Consider the following 18,210-nt stretch of genomic DNA (forward strand, 5'->3'; position numbering starts at 1 on the left):
ATTGAACGGATCAGCATGGTTTTATAGTAACTGATGGTAACGACTATTCCCATTGGTGTAACAGTCTGATGTTCATGACATTAAACAACCGTAGACGGTAACAGAGCTGGTTTCCTGAAGGTCAGAAATGCTCTATGATGACATCATAGCCCCTAATCAATCAAACATGGCTTTAATCACCCTGAACAGTGAATTTGTCATCCATGTTTGTCTTTTTTCTAATGAGGAAAAATTGCATTTCAAAGTCAACAGATTGACATTTTTCAATAGACAGAAACTGAAGGAGCAGTTATTTACAACTGAGCTTCTCGTCCTCGTATATGTCACAATGACTCCTGTGAAAGAGGCTTAAATGTATTCTATCAGACAGAAGATTGGGCTGAATGTCAATCATACATGGGTCAAACAAGGAGAAGTGAAATCCCCTCAGTGAGAGAGAGCAACAGGAGCTTTAATCAGACGCTCATTTTACAGCCATTTGACAAATAAGCCGATGTGTTAAAACTGTTACTGAAAACAAAGTGTTGTGACATATCAGTGACTGTGGTGTGGATGAAGATGATTTCTCAAACATAATAGATTCAGCTGTGCCATATCGAAGGCAATGTAAACACAAGTTTTCAAACCTTCACTTTCACTCTTTGCAACACTTACACGCAGTCTACTGTGACTGCTTCTAAATGTAAATGACTGTACTTCATCTTACCTTTCAGGCCCGCCCTGAGGACTATTCCAAAGACTTCTTAGCTCACCAGGTGCCCATTTCTTTCCACAAACACTGGAACATCGACCCGGTGGCTGTTTTCAACAAGTGGCTGAAGATTGACTCAGTGGCAAAAACTTCAGATGGACTCAATAAGAGCGTTAAAACGGAGTTATAGGACTTTTAAGCACATAAAAGCCTGTGTGTGTGTGTGTGTTTGTAAGTGTAGGTGTGTGTGTGTGTGTGTGTGTGTGTATTATGGAGTCATGGAACTGACAAACTGTCTTTCACAGCTGTAAATGTGTTTTTGTTCATGTTCAACTGTTAAAACAAACGTGTGTGTGTGTGTGTGTGTGTGTGTGTGTGTGTGTGTGTGTGTGTGTAAGCCCATGACTTACAATGTGACAGATTTCATGACTGAATTGCATGTGGAGGTTGTGTTTCTTTAGACATGCAGGATGTAATATATGTATATTTATATCGTGTGAATAATGTTAACTTTGGAGGAGAGCGGTCCTCTTAGGGAGGTACTGTGTCTTTCAAAAAGCATCACTTATGCTGTACGATGTGCTCTTTTTTTGACATAAAAGGATCAGTATCTGAGAATGCCTTGCTTTTCTTCTTCATCGGGGGCCTATTAATGGGGTTTAGCTTGAATCAGTCATGTATAAATTATGAATTAGTTAAAGGTTAATTGAGGCTGAAACTACAGTATGAACACAGAGTGCTTGGAGGAGCTAACAGGCAGCGATAGAGCTCTCTAGAGGCTGCTGGAGGTTTGCACTAAAATGAAACCAATATGGAGTCTTTTATAACATCCACAGCTGCTCAAGCTATTAAAAGGCCTACATCTATTTTATATCATTTCATTCTGGCTATCTGTCTTTAAGGCTCCCTTTGACTTCAGCCGGACAAATCGATCTCATTTCATGGACTCGTTTCCTGTCAAACATTAGCTGATATTCTGAGGTATAGTACCAGATCTCATTTTTCATTTTCACATTTTTTTTCCTTAGATAATTAAATGTCAGACTTGATGATGCTCTGACCATTACTATCAGAGGTCTTAAAAGGACCTTGAGTCATGCTGGAGAATTAGACCTTTCTCTTGGCTGTGTGCCTTACTCAAAAAAAGAATTCGCAGTAATGCTTTAGTATGCTTCATTCCTGCAGACCGGACAAAACCCAAACGTAGTGGTTGCAAAGATTTAGAAAACCAGTGTATTTGCAAAGCTGTATTACTAAGATGAAAAAGGGGAAATGTTAATGTGGGAAAGTCATTACAGATTGTCTGAAATGCACAAGTCGTAAAGTAATACAAAAGATGTTCCTCCTCTCCTGCATAGTGTTGTAGTGTTAGAGTTACACTTTTTTTAGAAGCACGCAGGGCCAGCTCTTGTTCATGAAAAGTGTATCAGCCTGAGGCATTAGAAGCAGTGCAATAAGTCAAGTAGACGTCTAACATACACCTATGAATTGTAACCTATTTGCAGGAAATACTTTGAGTTCCTGCTGGGATTCACCCACAAACGGAATGATGAGTGATGGCAAGATGGCTCTCTGCGCTCAGGGAAACCCTCAGAGTAAATCAAAGTAAGTCCAAAAAACATGATTGCTCAGCCAATATTTTGCAGCATCATCATCATCCCAGTCGGGTTTTGTCTGGTGTTGCAATTTACTCTTTAATCCTTGTCCAAATCAGTGAAAGAAGGACGTCTTTTTTTTTTCATCCAAAAAAACGTAAGATTTCAGAAACACTGAGGTTATGCTGTCAAGTCCAGAAGGATATAAAAGAAACATGTACCTTCAAGAAAGTGCACCTGGAGGAGGATGAACCTGCAGGTCCTTAAGTGTCCACTTCAGGCTGGCTATAAAAACCCAGAAGACAAAATATGCATGTGTAGGGATGTGACTGACATGAGTGTAAGCAGGCACAATCACACCTTATTGCCAGGAGGGTAAAGGCTGCCTCCAACCTTTTGCTATTGTTGAATTAGAGTCCGGTAGCATTTTAAATATGGCGACCACCACCTTTGAGCGTCAAATATTCCCTTCAGTAACCAATGGCAGTTACTGAATCTACGTCCACAATGTATACAGTCTATGAGCCAAACTACAAAAATCTGTTTTGTAGTTACACTCTGTGCTTGGTCTTGTTTTAGTTAGCATTCTTTCCTTAGTGTTCTGTGTTTATGTTTCCTAGTGTTGATTGTTTCCCTTGTGTGTTTTAATGTCTCCTAGTATTGTGTTTACTTTAGTCTTTAGTGTGTTTTCCTGTGTCCTCCTATGTTGCCTGTGAGTTTATTTCCTGTGTTGTGTTTAAGGTTCCGAATTTAGTGTTTTAAGTCAAGTCTTTAGTGTTTCCTGTTTTATTTTGTAACATCTTCTTCAGGTTGTGTTTTCAGTGTCAGGTTTTACTCTCTGGTCTTGTGTTTTGTGTTCCTTGTGTTTCCCACCTTGTTGATTACCCTGATTAGTCTCACCTGTGTCTAATTACCCCATGTCTGTTTAGTCTCTGTCTCTGTTACCCTCTGTGTCAGGTTCCCATAGTGATAGTTTCAGTTTGTATGTTGTCCACAGAGATCTGAGATTTGCTAGCAGCACGTTTTCTTTCTGAAGTAGCCCTTTAAATTTCAGAGGGTCAAGTTCAAGGCAGAAGCAGCGGGCGAGATTCCCCCTCTACACCTGATACCTTTAAACCTCCCTTTGATGCAGTTAATTACAGATGACTTGTACAGAAAGTTCTGCTTTTCATCTTTTTTTATGTCTGTCTTTTAGCTTTTTAACTGAAGAGTCGCATGGTCAGTTAAATATTCATAGAGCTTAAATTAAAGCATGTCGGAGCTGTGGCAGAGCTGGGGAACATTTGGAGGGTAGATTTTTCCAGTTAGAGCTTTTTGAACACGAGTGTGTTTCCCTCAGAGATTCGCTGTGATCAGTGGGGCCTTCAAAATGAGGCAGAAGATAAGAGCGCAGAAGTCAGTCAGAGCCATCTGAAGTCTCTGTCACTGTTTACTCTGCTGATAGTTTATCATCACTCAGATTTCGCACTTGTTGCCTCTGAGAGAAAACAGACACTGCAAAGATTTCCACAGCAAAACAATTGACTTACGGGGCACAGGGAAGCCTAGTGGATATTACGCAAACCACAAAGGCTCCCATGGTCATCGGGACCGTGGGTTCAGACTCCTCTATGGAGCAGCCATTTGCTGCATGTCATCCCTCACTTTCTCTTTCCAACATTTCTTCTCTTTGTCTTCAGATTTTTTAATCTCATGAAGATAAAAATGTAGAAAAGAAAGAAGACTGGAAAGACGGTCCCAGAGCTTTCCAAACCACATTCTTCTTTTGCATGGCCATTTTGTTTTACGCTCGGAACTCCTGCGTGCGCAGAGTGCTCTGTGCTTGTCTAGCAACATCCCAGATGTGGCCGTGGTTGTCGTTGACTATGAAACAATGCACAAGATAAAACAATCGATACATCAGCCGGCACAGATTTATTCATAAGTCATTTTAATTTGAGACCTCTAAATGCCTCACCCCCTGCTCTAAAACACAGTGGGTTAGGTTTGATGAATCCAAAGAGTAAAACTGCTTTGACAGTTTGATATCTTGTTGACACTGAGGCCTTAAAGGTGTTTAAAACCCAGTTTTGCCCCTGGGAAATTTCATAGACACTATCCAATAAGCTTGTGCTGATTTTGAACATTGTGCATTCAGAAAGTGTTCCTCATCTCTTTGTGTGTCCATTAGGAGCACGCAAATCCTGATAATGAAAGCTGACATGGATGCAACATTAATTATTTTTTCATATAGATGGATAATTCAGCTGGGTCCTGTAGGGGTTACATGATTTTGCCTGCACATTTAGCCCTGCAGAGTAAACTGGGTGTCATATAGGCATAAGCAGGTACTCTTTTATCAGATGGAGGGGATGATACAGAAGGTGTTAAACTGTTCACATGTTCTTGTCAATTTGCAGGTTGCATTCAAGCTACACCAAGGACAAGTGCTCGAGCTCTTAACCACCGGTTACACGACACTGGTTTTATGACTGGTTTAGCAAAATAAATAGTGTGCTGTCATAGTGTCATGCTTCTGATAGTGATTAAAATATTTTGAATACATACCCTCTGCCAGCTGCTCATTTCAGGAGAAGATTAGATTATAGATCAAACAAACCTTATTGCCCCTGCAGTGAAATTTGTCATGGACGTGGATGTCAAAACAAGGACACAACTACAGGCAAAGAAAACACAACGGAACAACACAATGTATGACACAAAATACATTTATGAGACCCTCGACAGGAAAGAATCTCACCCATTACTCTACATGTTCAGCCAGTCGCTCTAAATAAGTAATAGGAACTGGGAAAAGGAAGGACAGAATAGAAGCAGTGTGTGTTTATGCAGTGGAGACTCAGACTATCATTCTGAGTTAATCAGTTTTATTGGCAGGGGAACAACAGGCTGCTTGTGTCTGTTCAGCATGGAGCACTGTATCATCTGTCTGATGGGAATAGATAGTTTGAGCAGACTAAGATGGGAATGAAGTCCACACTTATAGAGGCCCTTTTTCGTTTTCGTTTACTTTTCGTGCGATTAACTTTTTTGCAATATTAATAAATCATAACATTGAAAAACTTGCCAATCACAATTTGTGAATAAAAAAAACACAGCAGTGGAGTGGCTGAAACAAAAGAGCTGCAGTAGGCCTACAGATGATGCATGACAAGGCAGAAACAGTAATCAAGGAGGTAATGGTTAAAACCGGGAAATAAGACAAAAGCAATCAAACAAATCTCTCCAACGACAGGCAGAGTCCAGGAGAACAAAATGACCAGAAACAATGGGAATCAGGCTTAGAAAATAACATGATGAAGACCAAACACACAGAGAAAGCAAGGCTAATCAGAAACAAATGGAAACAGTAGAGGCAGGGCGCACAGTCACATAGTGGCAATACCCCAATTTAGGGGCTGCAGCCTTTAGAGGGGGCATTGAAAGACCGCTATTACACAGTGGCATGTCGAAGGCTGTCCCATTCCAAAGGCTTAATCTAATATGAACGACAAATGTGTGTGTGTCCTTCTCTCCCTGCAAAAATAATCTGTCTGCTGCATCCTTTGTGGCCAAAAAAACCTCTGATTCATTGTGTGCTTATTCAAACAGGCAGGCTGACTCTGAAGCAGCTGAATAATCCCCTTTTAAATGTAGGCTAAGTGGTGTTAACTCAGTCAAAAAAAAAGGGGTGAAGTTAAACTCCAATTATCTTTAAAATAATTGGTTAAAATCACATGTATGTTATGTTAGCTAATTCTGGTGCAGCTGTTGAGGTTTAGTGACAGAGTTGGAGTTACAGAAAGTAATGAAAGGGGACGACTGAGGATGTAAACGGGAATCCTTCATAAACTAGACCATCTCTTCCCAGTTTGGTCTGAGCAGTCCACGCAGGCTACGAAAGCTGGGTCCTTTAAAGGCTACTACCAATGAACTGAGACAATAGACATAGCTGCTGCTTTTATCGTAGCTGATCATCTTATGGAATATGCCTCCTGTAATAATTCAACTTGAATTAAGTCTGCAGACCTTTAAGCAGGTAGTTTAATGGTCAAAGTGCAGTTGCAGAGGTTGAGATGTATTGTGACTTCTTGTCCCATAAATTGGTCTAAGTCAGCGGATCATACATTGGTCATGTATATGTATCTATCAAGTACACCGCCTGGATGCCCTCTCATCTTTAAAACATCACGTTAACATTTATTATGCAGTTCTTCATTCAAACATATTGAAATTGTAACCCAGTAATATCAATTTAAACACCATTAGAGTTAGAGTTTTTTTTTCATGAGTGACACTTTCTTTCTCTAAAAAGCAATGTTCATACATTGCACACAATAACTCACACATGGTCAGTTTATAACTTATGGCTTTTATAGCATAGATAATGGGGTTGTTGTATTTCACGGGCATTAGTCTCAAAGTAACAGGAGGAGGGTGAGAGTCTTACAGCAGCTCTGGGGATATCCATGAGCTCCGGGTATTCAGTATTAAGTTTAACTAGCATAGTGAGTTAAGTAAGAGAGGTGTGGGAGTGCTTGATTATGTGAGCCTTCACCTCCTCTTGCTCAGGCTGTATGAGCTGCACGTCTGGAGGTGTGATGCAGCTGCAGGATTAGGAGAGAAGCTAATTCGGTCAAAGAAGTGTGCACCAGTCTGTGGTGGCCAGCACACTTCTCTTTGCTGTGGTGTGCTGGTGGGGTGGCATCAAGACTGGTGAGTCAAACAAGATCAATAAACTGGTTAAGAATGCCCGCTCGGTCGCTGGACACTCACACAATCATATCCATCTTGGATAACTCCTCTCACCCTCTTCATGACGAGCTGTGGCAGATTTAGCAGCTCCTTCAGGCAACGCCTCATCCCCCCAGGAGCAAAACAGAAAGCTTCAGGCGCTCCTTTGACCCCACAGCCATCAGGCTGTACAACAGCAGGAGCTAGTCTGTTTTTCAACTTTCTTCATCATGAACATCGACCCCATCATGCCAGACCACGTTATTTACTAATACTATCTAAGACTGATTTTATATATATATATATATATATATATATATATATATATATATATATATATATATATATATATATCATATTATTGCTACTACTGTACTTATATTTTTCTGCTATTGCCTGACTGTAATTTCTGTTATTTTACAAAAAAGTACACGATTGGGTTGAAACTGATATATGGTTTAAGAGCAGTGTGTCTCTGTGAGTTCATTGGTACTTTGTCCATGCCTGCAGGTGATTTGTCCTCCAAACTGACCCAATCCTACTTTCCTGGAGCAGTGTGCATAGTCTCTGCTGCACCCTGGGACTAACTCCACTTCTGTGGCCACCGTCCTTGACCGACGCAGATATTATATTCATGCAGTGTGCCGTACAAGACCACTGTTCAACACTTGTCTGCTTTCAGGTGGTGCAGGCCGAAGCCTGGTGAACAGGAACTCTCCTTGATTCAGTACAATGAAAGAACACGGTATGATGAAACTAGTATGAATTCCTTCCAAACATGTTAACCCTCATTTATCTTTGAGACACAGAAAGCAGAGAAAAATGGTCACCTGCTCACTTTCATCTCGGCATAAAATGTAATTATTTTGAGAGGTGCGGGAAAGTCGGAGCGGCGTAAGCTCTGTGAGTTGCAGCTTTTGGTCTCTGATATGCAGAGAAAAGTCGAGAAACTCTGCTTCATTTTACAGTTTGGAAAATGAGGGGCTTTGAACTTTGCCTGGAAATGTTTCATTATTTCTAGGCCGTAATAAAGTCAACCAAACTTTCTTTTTCATTATAAGTTAGGTAACAAGGGTGAAAAAATAAAATGTCTTTGACAGCCAGCTCTCACAAGAGAAGGAGCTTATCCAGACATGTTTATTGATGCTCTGTTTTATTTGATGAGGTTACCTTTAGTCTTTTATGTACTTCACCTATGACCAAGGTTTCCTATTTCTAAATAGGTCAAGCTACACTGCTCCATTTCCTAAATAGATCCAAAGCACCTTCTTTATAGGGTGTTGTTAAAGGATCTGCAGAGACCAGTCATTAAACAACACTGTGTCCATTGGGTCGTCTGGCTGAAATATTTAGGCACTAATTAAATTTTTGCCTAAATAATTGCAAATGATGAGCAATAATGGTCAAATTATCTACGCTCCATCTATGCCAATTTATTCACGCTTTAATCATAATTCTAATTAGGACTGTTTATTTGAATCCTCTTGCTTAATTCCAACATCAAAGTTTCCTGCTTTAACATGGACTTGAAAATTAGAATTTAAAATAATTCCAGAAAAGCTCATAATCCTCTTATGACGACTTGTTGTTGGTGTTTTCTGTGATGTGCAGAAGAGAAGATAAAACGAAGGCAGTTTTGTGGATTTGCTGCGAACCTGAGCGATAACATAAACAGACAAACCTGACCTATATAAAACCCTTTACATATACAGTATGTAAAGATCTTAAAGCCGAGAGCCACTCATATTGTCTATGATGTTAGCGCTGAAGTCATTTACTCTAACCAACGTCTACTCAAACTCTCCCTGTCACTGATAATGAATCACTGATATTTCTGTGGATCTGGAGGGAATATTTCTGACCAGCTGAATAACAACACTTTGAACTTTGAACTTACAGGAGTTTTACTGGTGAGTAGGAGGAGGGGACAGCCCATTTGAAAGAAGGTGAGATATGAATTTGAATAATGAGCAGAATACAAACTGAGCCGCCTGAGCACTCGGGAAGAATTCAAAAAATTATGAAACATACTTCTCTTTGTTTTAGGTTAAGATAAGCTACCGGTATGGGTTTATTGTTGATTAATTATCTCACTCAGACACTTCAGCTTTCACAAAGCTCACCATGCTGCTCTTCAAGTAGTTTTTAATTAGTGAATCTGCTCTGTGATTGAGGCAACAAACCCTCTTTCCTGTGATGTATGTTAACAGCTGTTGGCAAACATCAAGCAGCATGAAAGCTGCTACTGACTTTCTGATCTGGATTTCCATGCTGTGTTTTGCTCCTTTTTAAATCTCTACGCCAGTTTAAATGTAATGACCCAATGTGAAGATTGTTGTGACGTGTTGTCTGCATTTTCTATTGGTAATTATTTATTTTACAAAAAGGTCCATGAAGAAGTGATATGGCCAATTTCATGTCATTTTACAGGCATTTACAAGCATACAAAATCTCACGTCTGATGCGATTTTTTCTTTTTTTATGATAAAAAATAATCATGCAAAAATTTATAATCTGTGAGTACTTGAGCACTCTTTTATTAGGTAATTAGAGTAATCGAGTACAGAGATTACAGGGCTGTCATGGTTGACACGTCTCTGTAACATTGCGTGGAGGTAGGGGACAGTGCCTCTGGACTGGCAGACCGGGCTGGTGGTCCCTCTTTTAAAGAAGGGGGATCGGAGGGTGTGTTCCAACTACCGGGTAATCACACTCCTCAGCCTCCCTGGGAAAGTCTATTCCAGGGTACTGGGGAGGAGGATCCGGCCATTAGTCAAACCTCGGATCCAAGAGGAACAATGCGGTTTTCGTCCTGGCCGCGGAACACTGGACCAGCTCTACACTCTCCATTGGATGCTTGAGGGTTCATGGGAGTTCGCCAACCGCTCGTTGGCCTCCGACAGGGCTGCCCTTTGTCACCAGTTCTGTTCATTACTTTTATGGACAGAATTTCTAAGTGCAGCCAGGGGCCGGAGGGGGTCCGCTTTGGGGACCACAGGATCTCGTCTCTGCTTTTTGCGGATGATGTGGTCTTGTTGGCTCCATCGAGGCCATGGTTCTCGACCGGAAAAAGGTGGCTTGCCCTCTCGGTCGGTGGGGAGTCTTTGCCCCAGGTGGAGGAGTTCAAGTATCTCAGGTTCTTGTTCACGATTGGGGGGAAGATGGAGGATGAGATCGACAGACGGATCGGTGCGGCGTCCGCAGTCATGCGGTCGCTGTATCAGTCCGTCGTGGTGAAGAAGGAGCTAATTTTCAGGGGTTTTCATTTTTAAATGTAAAACCTCATTAGCTTATATCAAGATCACATAAGTGTTTAACATTCTTTTACAGAATTATTGTTTTAATGGAGAATATTGTAGGAGCTGTAAAATAATGGCAAACAAAAAGCTGACAGTATAATACTGTAATGTTTATTCTCCATACAGCACAGTACTGTTATATTTTTACAGTAATAAACTGTAGTTGTAGATTACAGCAGGTACACCGTAGAATAACAGGTTCAAGCTGGCAACTGTAGCTGCCAGTAGTTTACTGTAATTTAACAGGAAAATGTGTTACAGTGTACATCACACTTTAAAATGACAACAAAGTTCAAATGAACAGATGTATTTGTGATAAGGAACGCAAACACCCTTAATCTTTCTTTAAGCATCAGTGAGAATATTTGTACCTGTAGGTAGATTTGGCTTACAGATATGAGTCGGCCTCCTTTTGTATACAAGTGACTTCACAGGACAAAACATGATAAAATGACAAGAGTGCTCAATTCTAAAGTAAGGAGCTCGTAGTAAGAGTGAGAACAAACCTTAACAGGCCATTTCGTAAAAGCGCTTTCCTGTAAAATGAAAGCAAACACACGTGAATAATCAAGCTTAATATAGCAAGAAAAAAACATTAGTGCCCACTCAGCGAAGCTAAAATAATACGAATATACAAGTGTGGATTCATTATATCTTAAAGCAGCTTCTCATGTGATTCTAAAATAAGAAACAGCAATTACAAGCTGGTCCAGTTTTCTACCATATTTATTGCCTCCATGATTCTACACATAGTGAGTGTTCGGGCTGTATTTGTGCTTGTTCAGTTAAAGCTATAAGATCAAAAACAGAATTTCTTTTCAAAGAGATTCGCCCTTCAGCAGCTGAGATGTTGGACCTGTTTCTTTGAGCCCAGGTCAGCTTTCAGTCTCTTTGTAGTTCCAAGGATCATAATTCTCTTATACTTGAATCATTGAGAGTAACAAATGTTTGAAACCAATTTCAGTAAAAAAAAAAAGTGTTTGCATCTCGAGTTTCACAGTATTATGAATGTGAGTTATAATTATGGTAAATCCTTGAGCGAGGGGGTGAAACTGTCCCTGTGTCAGTTTAGGCTGAATGCCAAACATGAGGGTAGACAAACACACAATGTCCCTTACCTCTGTTTGAATAACCCTGTGTGCTCAGGGATACATGATCTGTCTCTAAATGTAAAGCAGCTTACAGTATATTAGCTGACTATTTCTACAATAATGTATCCCAGTTGTGATTAATTTAATTCAAATTGCTATCAGTATTATATCATCTTTAACGTCTAGACTCCTGATATGCAGAGACAGTCTGTTGAGAATTCATACAGCAGCAAAGTTCAGACACATTGAATAGATCAAAGCAATGTTCGAAAAAATGTGATCATGACAGCGCGACATAACGCAAGAAAACAAGCTTGTGTTGTGCTTCTGTTTCTGCACATCTTTAAAGTGGGCCATATACTTTCTATGTGCATATGTCTATTATATACTCATCTCACTGTGCTCCCTAATACTTTCTGTATAAAGAATCTACTTTATCCAGAAAGCGGCAGTCTCCAGAGTTGTAAAATCAAGATGTGTAAGTGCAAAAAAACTGTAGTTCCTTAAATGTCCACTTGGGGCTGGGCCCGTCCGTTTTCACAAACATTTAGAGAAGCCTCTCAAAGAGCTCCCAACAAACTTAGCATACAAAATTCAAGTAAAGATTTTTAAGCAGGTAGTAATTCTGAACTCTAAGGAAGAGACAGAAACGTTTATCTTGGTTGCTACTGTCTGTATGACACATTTTTTCAGAAGCTGTGATCGGTTGATCCAAAAAAATGGAGACAAAAAGTCAACATATAGAATTTAGTCAGACATTGTGTAATTATAAACACTATGAAATGTTGGACTTTCTTCAAAAAAAATACTGCCACAAAAATGTTTGAAATCACATGCCGACTGGTGCGGCAGCATCTTCACACGCTGAGAATTATATCAGCAGGTGAAGAGCCTTAATTAGTGATTGGATACACCTGTGGAGGTAACCGCATTAGAGAAACTCAACATCTCACTTTGCACAGAAAAAAAAAACAACATTGTTGGCTTGAAATGTTTGCATGAATCATGTTTTAGTCTATAATAATATTTTTCATGTAATGTTTGCAAAGCTTTTCTTCATTTTCTTCTCAGCTTGACAAACTCTTAAGTCCTCCTCACAATTTTACACCTTAGGCGCTCTGTTCAGGGCTAAGATGCTTTGTGAATAACTTTCATCTTTACAAGGATCTTTACAAAGATACAAGCTTTAACTTTGAGGGGAAATGCAGAGAAAAATGTCTGTATTCTCAGAATTGTCTTAGAATTGTGTCACTAGGAGCAGCTCTTAGGAGGCTTTGTGAATACTGCCCCTGGAGTCCTGTTAACAACCATGTTCAAATGCCCAGTAGATGTCATACTCTATCAGCAGTCTCTCAAAAAAAACAACAACAGACAATCTAGTGCACATCTTAAGATATATGCAACAAAGTCATGTATCCAGCTATAGAGTTTCATCCCTAAAAATCTTCCACCTTCTTGATTGAACACTTTCCTCAGCCAGTCTGTTGTGCTCACAGAGGAGTGAAAGGCAAACAAAGTTCAGATGCAAGTAAGCATGTCCTTATTGCTTGTGTTAACCTTCTCACCCAGACATGATTGCTTTGCCGGGGTTGTAATGGACTTTTATTGTATTGTAGTCACCTCTGGCCTGAAGGCGTTGTGGATTGCTGAGAGTTTACACTACTTATCTACAGCATTAGTAGAAAACATCACAGAGGCAATTAGCAGTACATTTGATTGTGTTAATGGTAGAGGATATTGTACAGTTAAAAATATGGGACCACAAACTGAATATGATATGTGAAGATTAGAAATATTGTTCATCTCTGTTTGGCTTCTTGAAAGAGATTTACACATGATGTTTATGAGTGATGGTTGCATTATAAGCATTGTGAGAACATTAGGAATATATTGTATGTGATATGGTGAAATTTGTCTGCATCTGTGTCCATGCAAATGTACTCTGAGTGGGTGAGTGTCTCTCTTAATATCATTACTGTGGGAGATTTATTGTCACAGATAGAGGCTCAGATTGAAGTTGTCAAATCCAGTTATGTGGGGCAAATTGGTGTAAAACACAAAAAGGGTGATACATTTTCCTGCAGTTAATGATTTGATATCTCTGCCCTTTATCTTCCAAATCTCGTCACACTAATCAAATTAGGAGACGACCGGAAGACAAATTCTAGCCTCGGACTGAAAATTCTGCAGAGAGCAGCTGACTCGAGGCAATATTCACAGATTGAGACAGATGTTTGTGCTTTTTCTACAGCCTGTCAATCATCAGAGTGAAAGGAGTGATAAGAGATTTAGTGTGACATTATCAAAGGACCCTCTGAATAATATCGTGAATTTTCAGACATTTCTCACATTTTTGACTTTTTTCATCTGTAAAGCCTTTCAGAGTGTCAGTCCTTTATGATTTTTACTGTAAGTGAATGCAAGCAGATTTCATTATGTGACCACCACAGAGTTATTATGTGTTATAACATTACCCAAAAAAAAGCCTTCCAATGATTTAATGATCCCATCTGGCCACCCTCTTGTTTTTTTTTATTTTTAATCTGAAAGGTATTTCTTACAGCAGTTTAATAACTTGAAGCCTTGTTTTCTCCTGCTGTCTTATATTTCCAGTGAAAGCAGATTGTTGATCAAATCAAAGATAAACAAGCTGCCTCCCTGCGTGCTTTTGTGCCTGGCCCTGGCCTGCAATTCCTCCCGGGGGAGATTAGCAGGTAGAAGACAGATTGAACCACACGGAGAGGGGATGATGAATTGGAGCATCATTTCCTGGAAAATGATACACAGTATACTCACCTCTGCTTTTTCTTTTGAGTCCAAACAGTGAGGCGAAGGCTGGCCATACAAACACACACAGATGTTACGGCTGCTTCCCAGCTTTCATGTCTACTTTCCAACGAACCTCATATTCATTTAGTTTAATCAAATCATTTGCTCAGCCTCCCATGTGGAGCAGTCAATAAGAATTTAAGGGCCACCATAACAACAGGACCATCAAGGTCAAAAGAATAGATGCAATAAGACAGAACTGGACAAAAAGATGAGAAGGACATTATGTTTACAACACATAGAGATGATGATCCAAACAGCAATGATGTGGCAACACAAAATCACCCCTAAAGACGAAGTTAGAGTCAGGGTTGGAGGACAATATCATACTTGCCTGTTATTTTCATAATCATTCAAAACGGAGCCCAAACACTGACATGTCCAACGGTGTCACCAATGACACAGAAACACGCTAAATGCCCTGATTCACCATATTAACTAAAGTGATGGTCATGTATCCATCTCTGGGGGCCTACATAATAGCACTGTCTTCTAAATATTGAAAGCGGCAGATCATTATTTACACCAATGTATGCACTCTGAAATCTGAAGAAGACTTTCCATTCTTTTGGAAACAAACATCTCTCATGTAAATGATGTTCCTAAGTTGGCTTTATATAGGAATCTAGACATTTTGTTTGCATATTGCCAGGTTATGTTATGATATTTTTCTTTGACATTGCAGGTCGTGCCCAATGTCTAGATGCTAGTTCTTCAAGTGGGCAGCTTGGATTCGAGTCCAGCCAGCAGCTTCTTTTCCACATGCTACTGTATAACTCCCTCTCTCTCCCTGGTTTCTTATTCTATTCAATGTTTTATCACATAAAGACAAAAACATGTTTTTTAAAGATAGCAATTATCTGCAAAGACCAATCCATCACTCAGCAGCTATATTGAATACTCCCATTCTAAATGTATTTGTGTCCGTTTTAATTACTTCCTTTGTTCAAAACATTGTGTGCAATCATGGATTCATCCTATATTTTTCATTTGACCATTTTATCAGCATCCTATGTTGCCTGTAGATGTAGACATTTAGCTCCTTAATGAATTAAAATAGCTTGTGCTACAAGGCTTTCATTGATTATTACATTCATTGCTTTGAAACTAAATATGAGCAGCACATGTACCATTGGACGTGAATGCTCACTTCCAGTAAACAAACATTTTGCAACTAACCAATCAGTGGACAGTTTTTCTTTTCAATGTGCCTCCTCCTTTGATTAAGGCTCAGAGGACTCATGCAAACGTACACGAACATAACACCAAGTCTCTCGTGCAATTATGGTTTGCAGAGCAAGACAGATGTCAATCAAAGCCAATCTACAAAATGAGACTCCTAACTTTGATATTGTGTCATGCTTTTTTTTTCTTTTAAACCCTGAATGACTTGTGAGAATGAGACAAGTAGTTACTGCAGTAGAACAACTGTTGGCCAGGTAATTACTACCTGTTAATGGTAATGGTCAGAGTGTATGCTGCAGAAGAAAGTTCTTAACAAGTCTACACTGTTGTGTGTAAACGGCTGACCACTCAAAATGTACTCAAACGAGAAAAGTGAGTGGCAGTAAGTTTTGTTACTAAATCTGAGGTGGAAAGAAAAAACCATTAAATCCTCTAAACTGTGCAGTGCATTGAGCTGTAGCTTGTCGTGCACAGTGTGCTAAGAGACTTGCTGTGCATAAAAGGAAATCCTATCTGAAGCTGCCACCTCCTAAGTCATTTGTAGTGGGTTTATCAGGATAATTTCATTCTCTTTATTCTTGTATCATTCCTTGACCTCTGCATGTAAATTTACAGCCCTTCATTGAAGGAGAATTTGTCTCTGATTTGTCTGATCATAGGGGGCGAGCGTTACTTGATTTCAGGTACTGCATGCATTATAATTTCACTATTTGTGCATTGATCATCTCTGCTCATGAGCAAATAGCCTCGATATGCACATTAAGCTTGGCTTTTCTGTGGAGGCATTTGGGCCTATAATGAGAGTAGCTTTAATGGCACACTAGGCAAGATATTAATGGGGGTAAAACACCTGCTTTAGCAGCCAGACTAAAAAGTCAGGCTTCTGTGAAGAGGAGCCGCTCATTTCTGCAACATGAGACCCTGAATACCGGTAGGCTCAACAAAAATTTCAAGAATTCCAAACCAAAATACAAAACAGGAAGCATATGACTTCTTTATTCAGGGAAGGTTGGTCTCATTGAATCATTCTTCGTCTTTTAATCTCTAAAAAGAGCCTTGCTAGGTTAACATGAATGTCCGTGACTTACTGATCATACATGAATTACAGGTTTCAACTGTTACTTCTCTCTGATATTTGGAACTGTCAGATTTCCAAATGAGGCTGAGGAGATGGCTTAATAATCAGTGATTAAAAGGCATGCCAGAGAATTCTGCCTCAAGATGTTTTTGGTGTTGAAAAAGCAGCAGTGTAAGTGGCTGTCTTTATGCCTCCCAAGGTCCTGTATGCATATTGTGCTGAATCTCAAGACTCGTTTCTTCTGCCTCAGAACCATTAGTGGTATGGAACAGCTGTTTGTCAGTGTTAAAACCACACATAAATCTCTTGCAGTTCTTGCTCAAATTTTTTAAGTGTCCACTTTCACCTCATTTTACTTTTCTCCATTAACAACATCACCTGCTGCTTTCAAGCTTCTCTCCAAGAAGCCATTGTTAATCGTGCCAAAATTGTTCTCCTCTTCAGGAATTACAGTCGACTCCAATTATCTCAACAATTTTAATGATGTTTTTTTGTTACTTGCTGCTGATGGGAAAATGTGTGACTCTGCAGCTTTAAAAATCAAGACTATTTTCCTAAAATCCAAACCGGACATAATCCATGAAATAGAACATCGAACATCCATTACAGGCCTGTGGCATCAAAACGGCACAGTGTGTCCTTGTTGAGGTACTTTGCAGAGCTCACTGAAGAGACCTTGTCGATATTGTTTGTTGACTCATCCAGTGAAGCCTCATCCATGCGGTCAAAGCATCCCTGCAAGACACAGGAGCTTTGATCTGCACTCCTGACCTGCCGCTCCAGTGCCCTCCCCCCTCTGCAGCCGCCTCTCCGCTCTGCTCTCTCATCTCTTGTGCTGTAACTCAAAGATTTCAAGGCAAACCTGTATACTCCTTTAGAAGAGCCAAAGCATGAATCAAGGGTCACTATGCCTTCAACCTTAAGCTGCTGGGCCCATTTTAAGCTGAGTCCTTTCATAAAAATAGCAGTGAAATCCTCCAATATAGAGCTTTTGCAGCAGCATCAGCAGACACCGAATGCCCCCGAAAATGTCAAGCTGGCATTGAAACTCCAACCCCCAGGTGGGAAATAAAGACAGCTCTCTTTGAAGAGGATGTGGCTAATGTGATTTAATGCATGTCTGTGTGGGTCACGGCTTTCTCAAGCAGTTTACAGAATCTCTTTTTAATTGGTTCGCAGACTTTCATCTGAGCTGAAAACTACCTGCATGTGCATGAAGCTCGGCTGCACTGTGACAGACATCCTCATCCTCCTTTATTCCGGGTTTTCTCTGCTCCTTGAAGAAGCCAGAAAGGAGCACTGGGATCAGGTCAGAACTGCTGTGCTGAGTGCTGCGACTGTCTTTCTTTTTTTTACTGTGGCACTGATGTGTTATTTCATTGAAGGGATGCCGAGAAGAATCATCAGAGAAGCCAATATGCTGCAGCCAAGAACACCTGGCTCACTTTAGAGAAAAAAAACAAAGGAAACATGTTCTGAAGCTTAATTATAAATTTGCATAGCAAGAGTGCTACTTTTTAGTCCAGCTGATTCCATGCTGGTTTAACATAGCACAATGTTGTTCCATTGTGGATATCTGTTTATTGCATGCCTATTTCAATGATTCAAAAATATGTTTTTTTAATGCTCTGGTTTGCGGTGCACCTGGTGCTCTATATAACTCACCAGCCTCGTCGGTCTGTGCTGTCAGCGTGACAGGCCCCTGTGGGTGCAGACAGTTGACAAAGCA

At 40.0% G+C, this 18,210-nt stretch overlaps 1 protein-coding gene across 1 annotated transcript in view; it reads left to right on the plus strand.

The window, feature by feature from the left end:
- Positions 1-1,306, plus strand: part of b3glcta (beta 3-glucosyltransferase a) — a 52,041-nt gene extending 50,735 nt beyond the window's left edge. Inside the window, exon 15 of the mRNA XM_079353958.1 lies at positions 714-1,306. Within this exon, the coding sequence (XP_079210084.1) occupies positions 714-881 (168 nt within the window). The 3' untranslated portion in view covers positions 882-1,306. The remainder of the gene's footprint in view (positions 1-713) is intronic.
- Positions 1,307-18,210: the final 16,904 nt, after the last annotated feature.

Source organism: Symphodus melops, assembly GCF_947650265.1.
Source record: "Symphodus melops genome assembly, chromosome: 10".
NCBI classification, from domain to species: domain Eukaryota; kingdom Metazoa; phylum Chordata; class Actinopteri; order Labriformes; family Labridae; genus Symphodus; species Symphodus melops.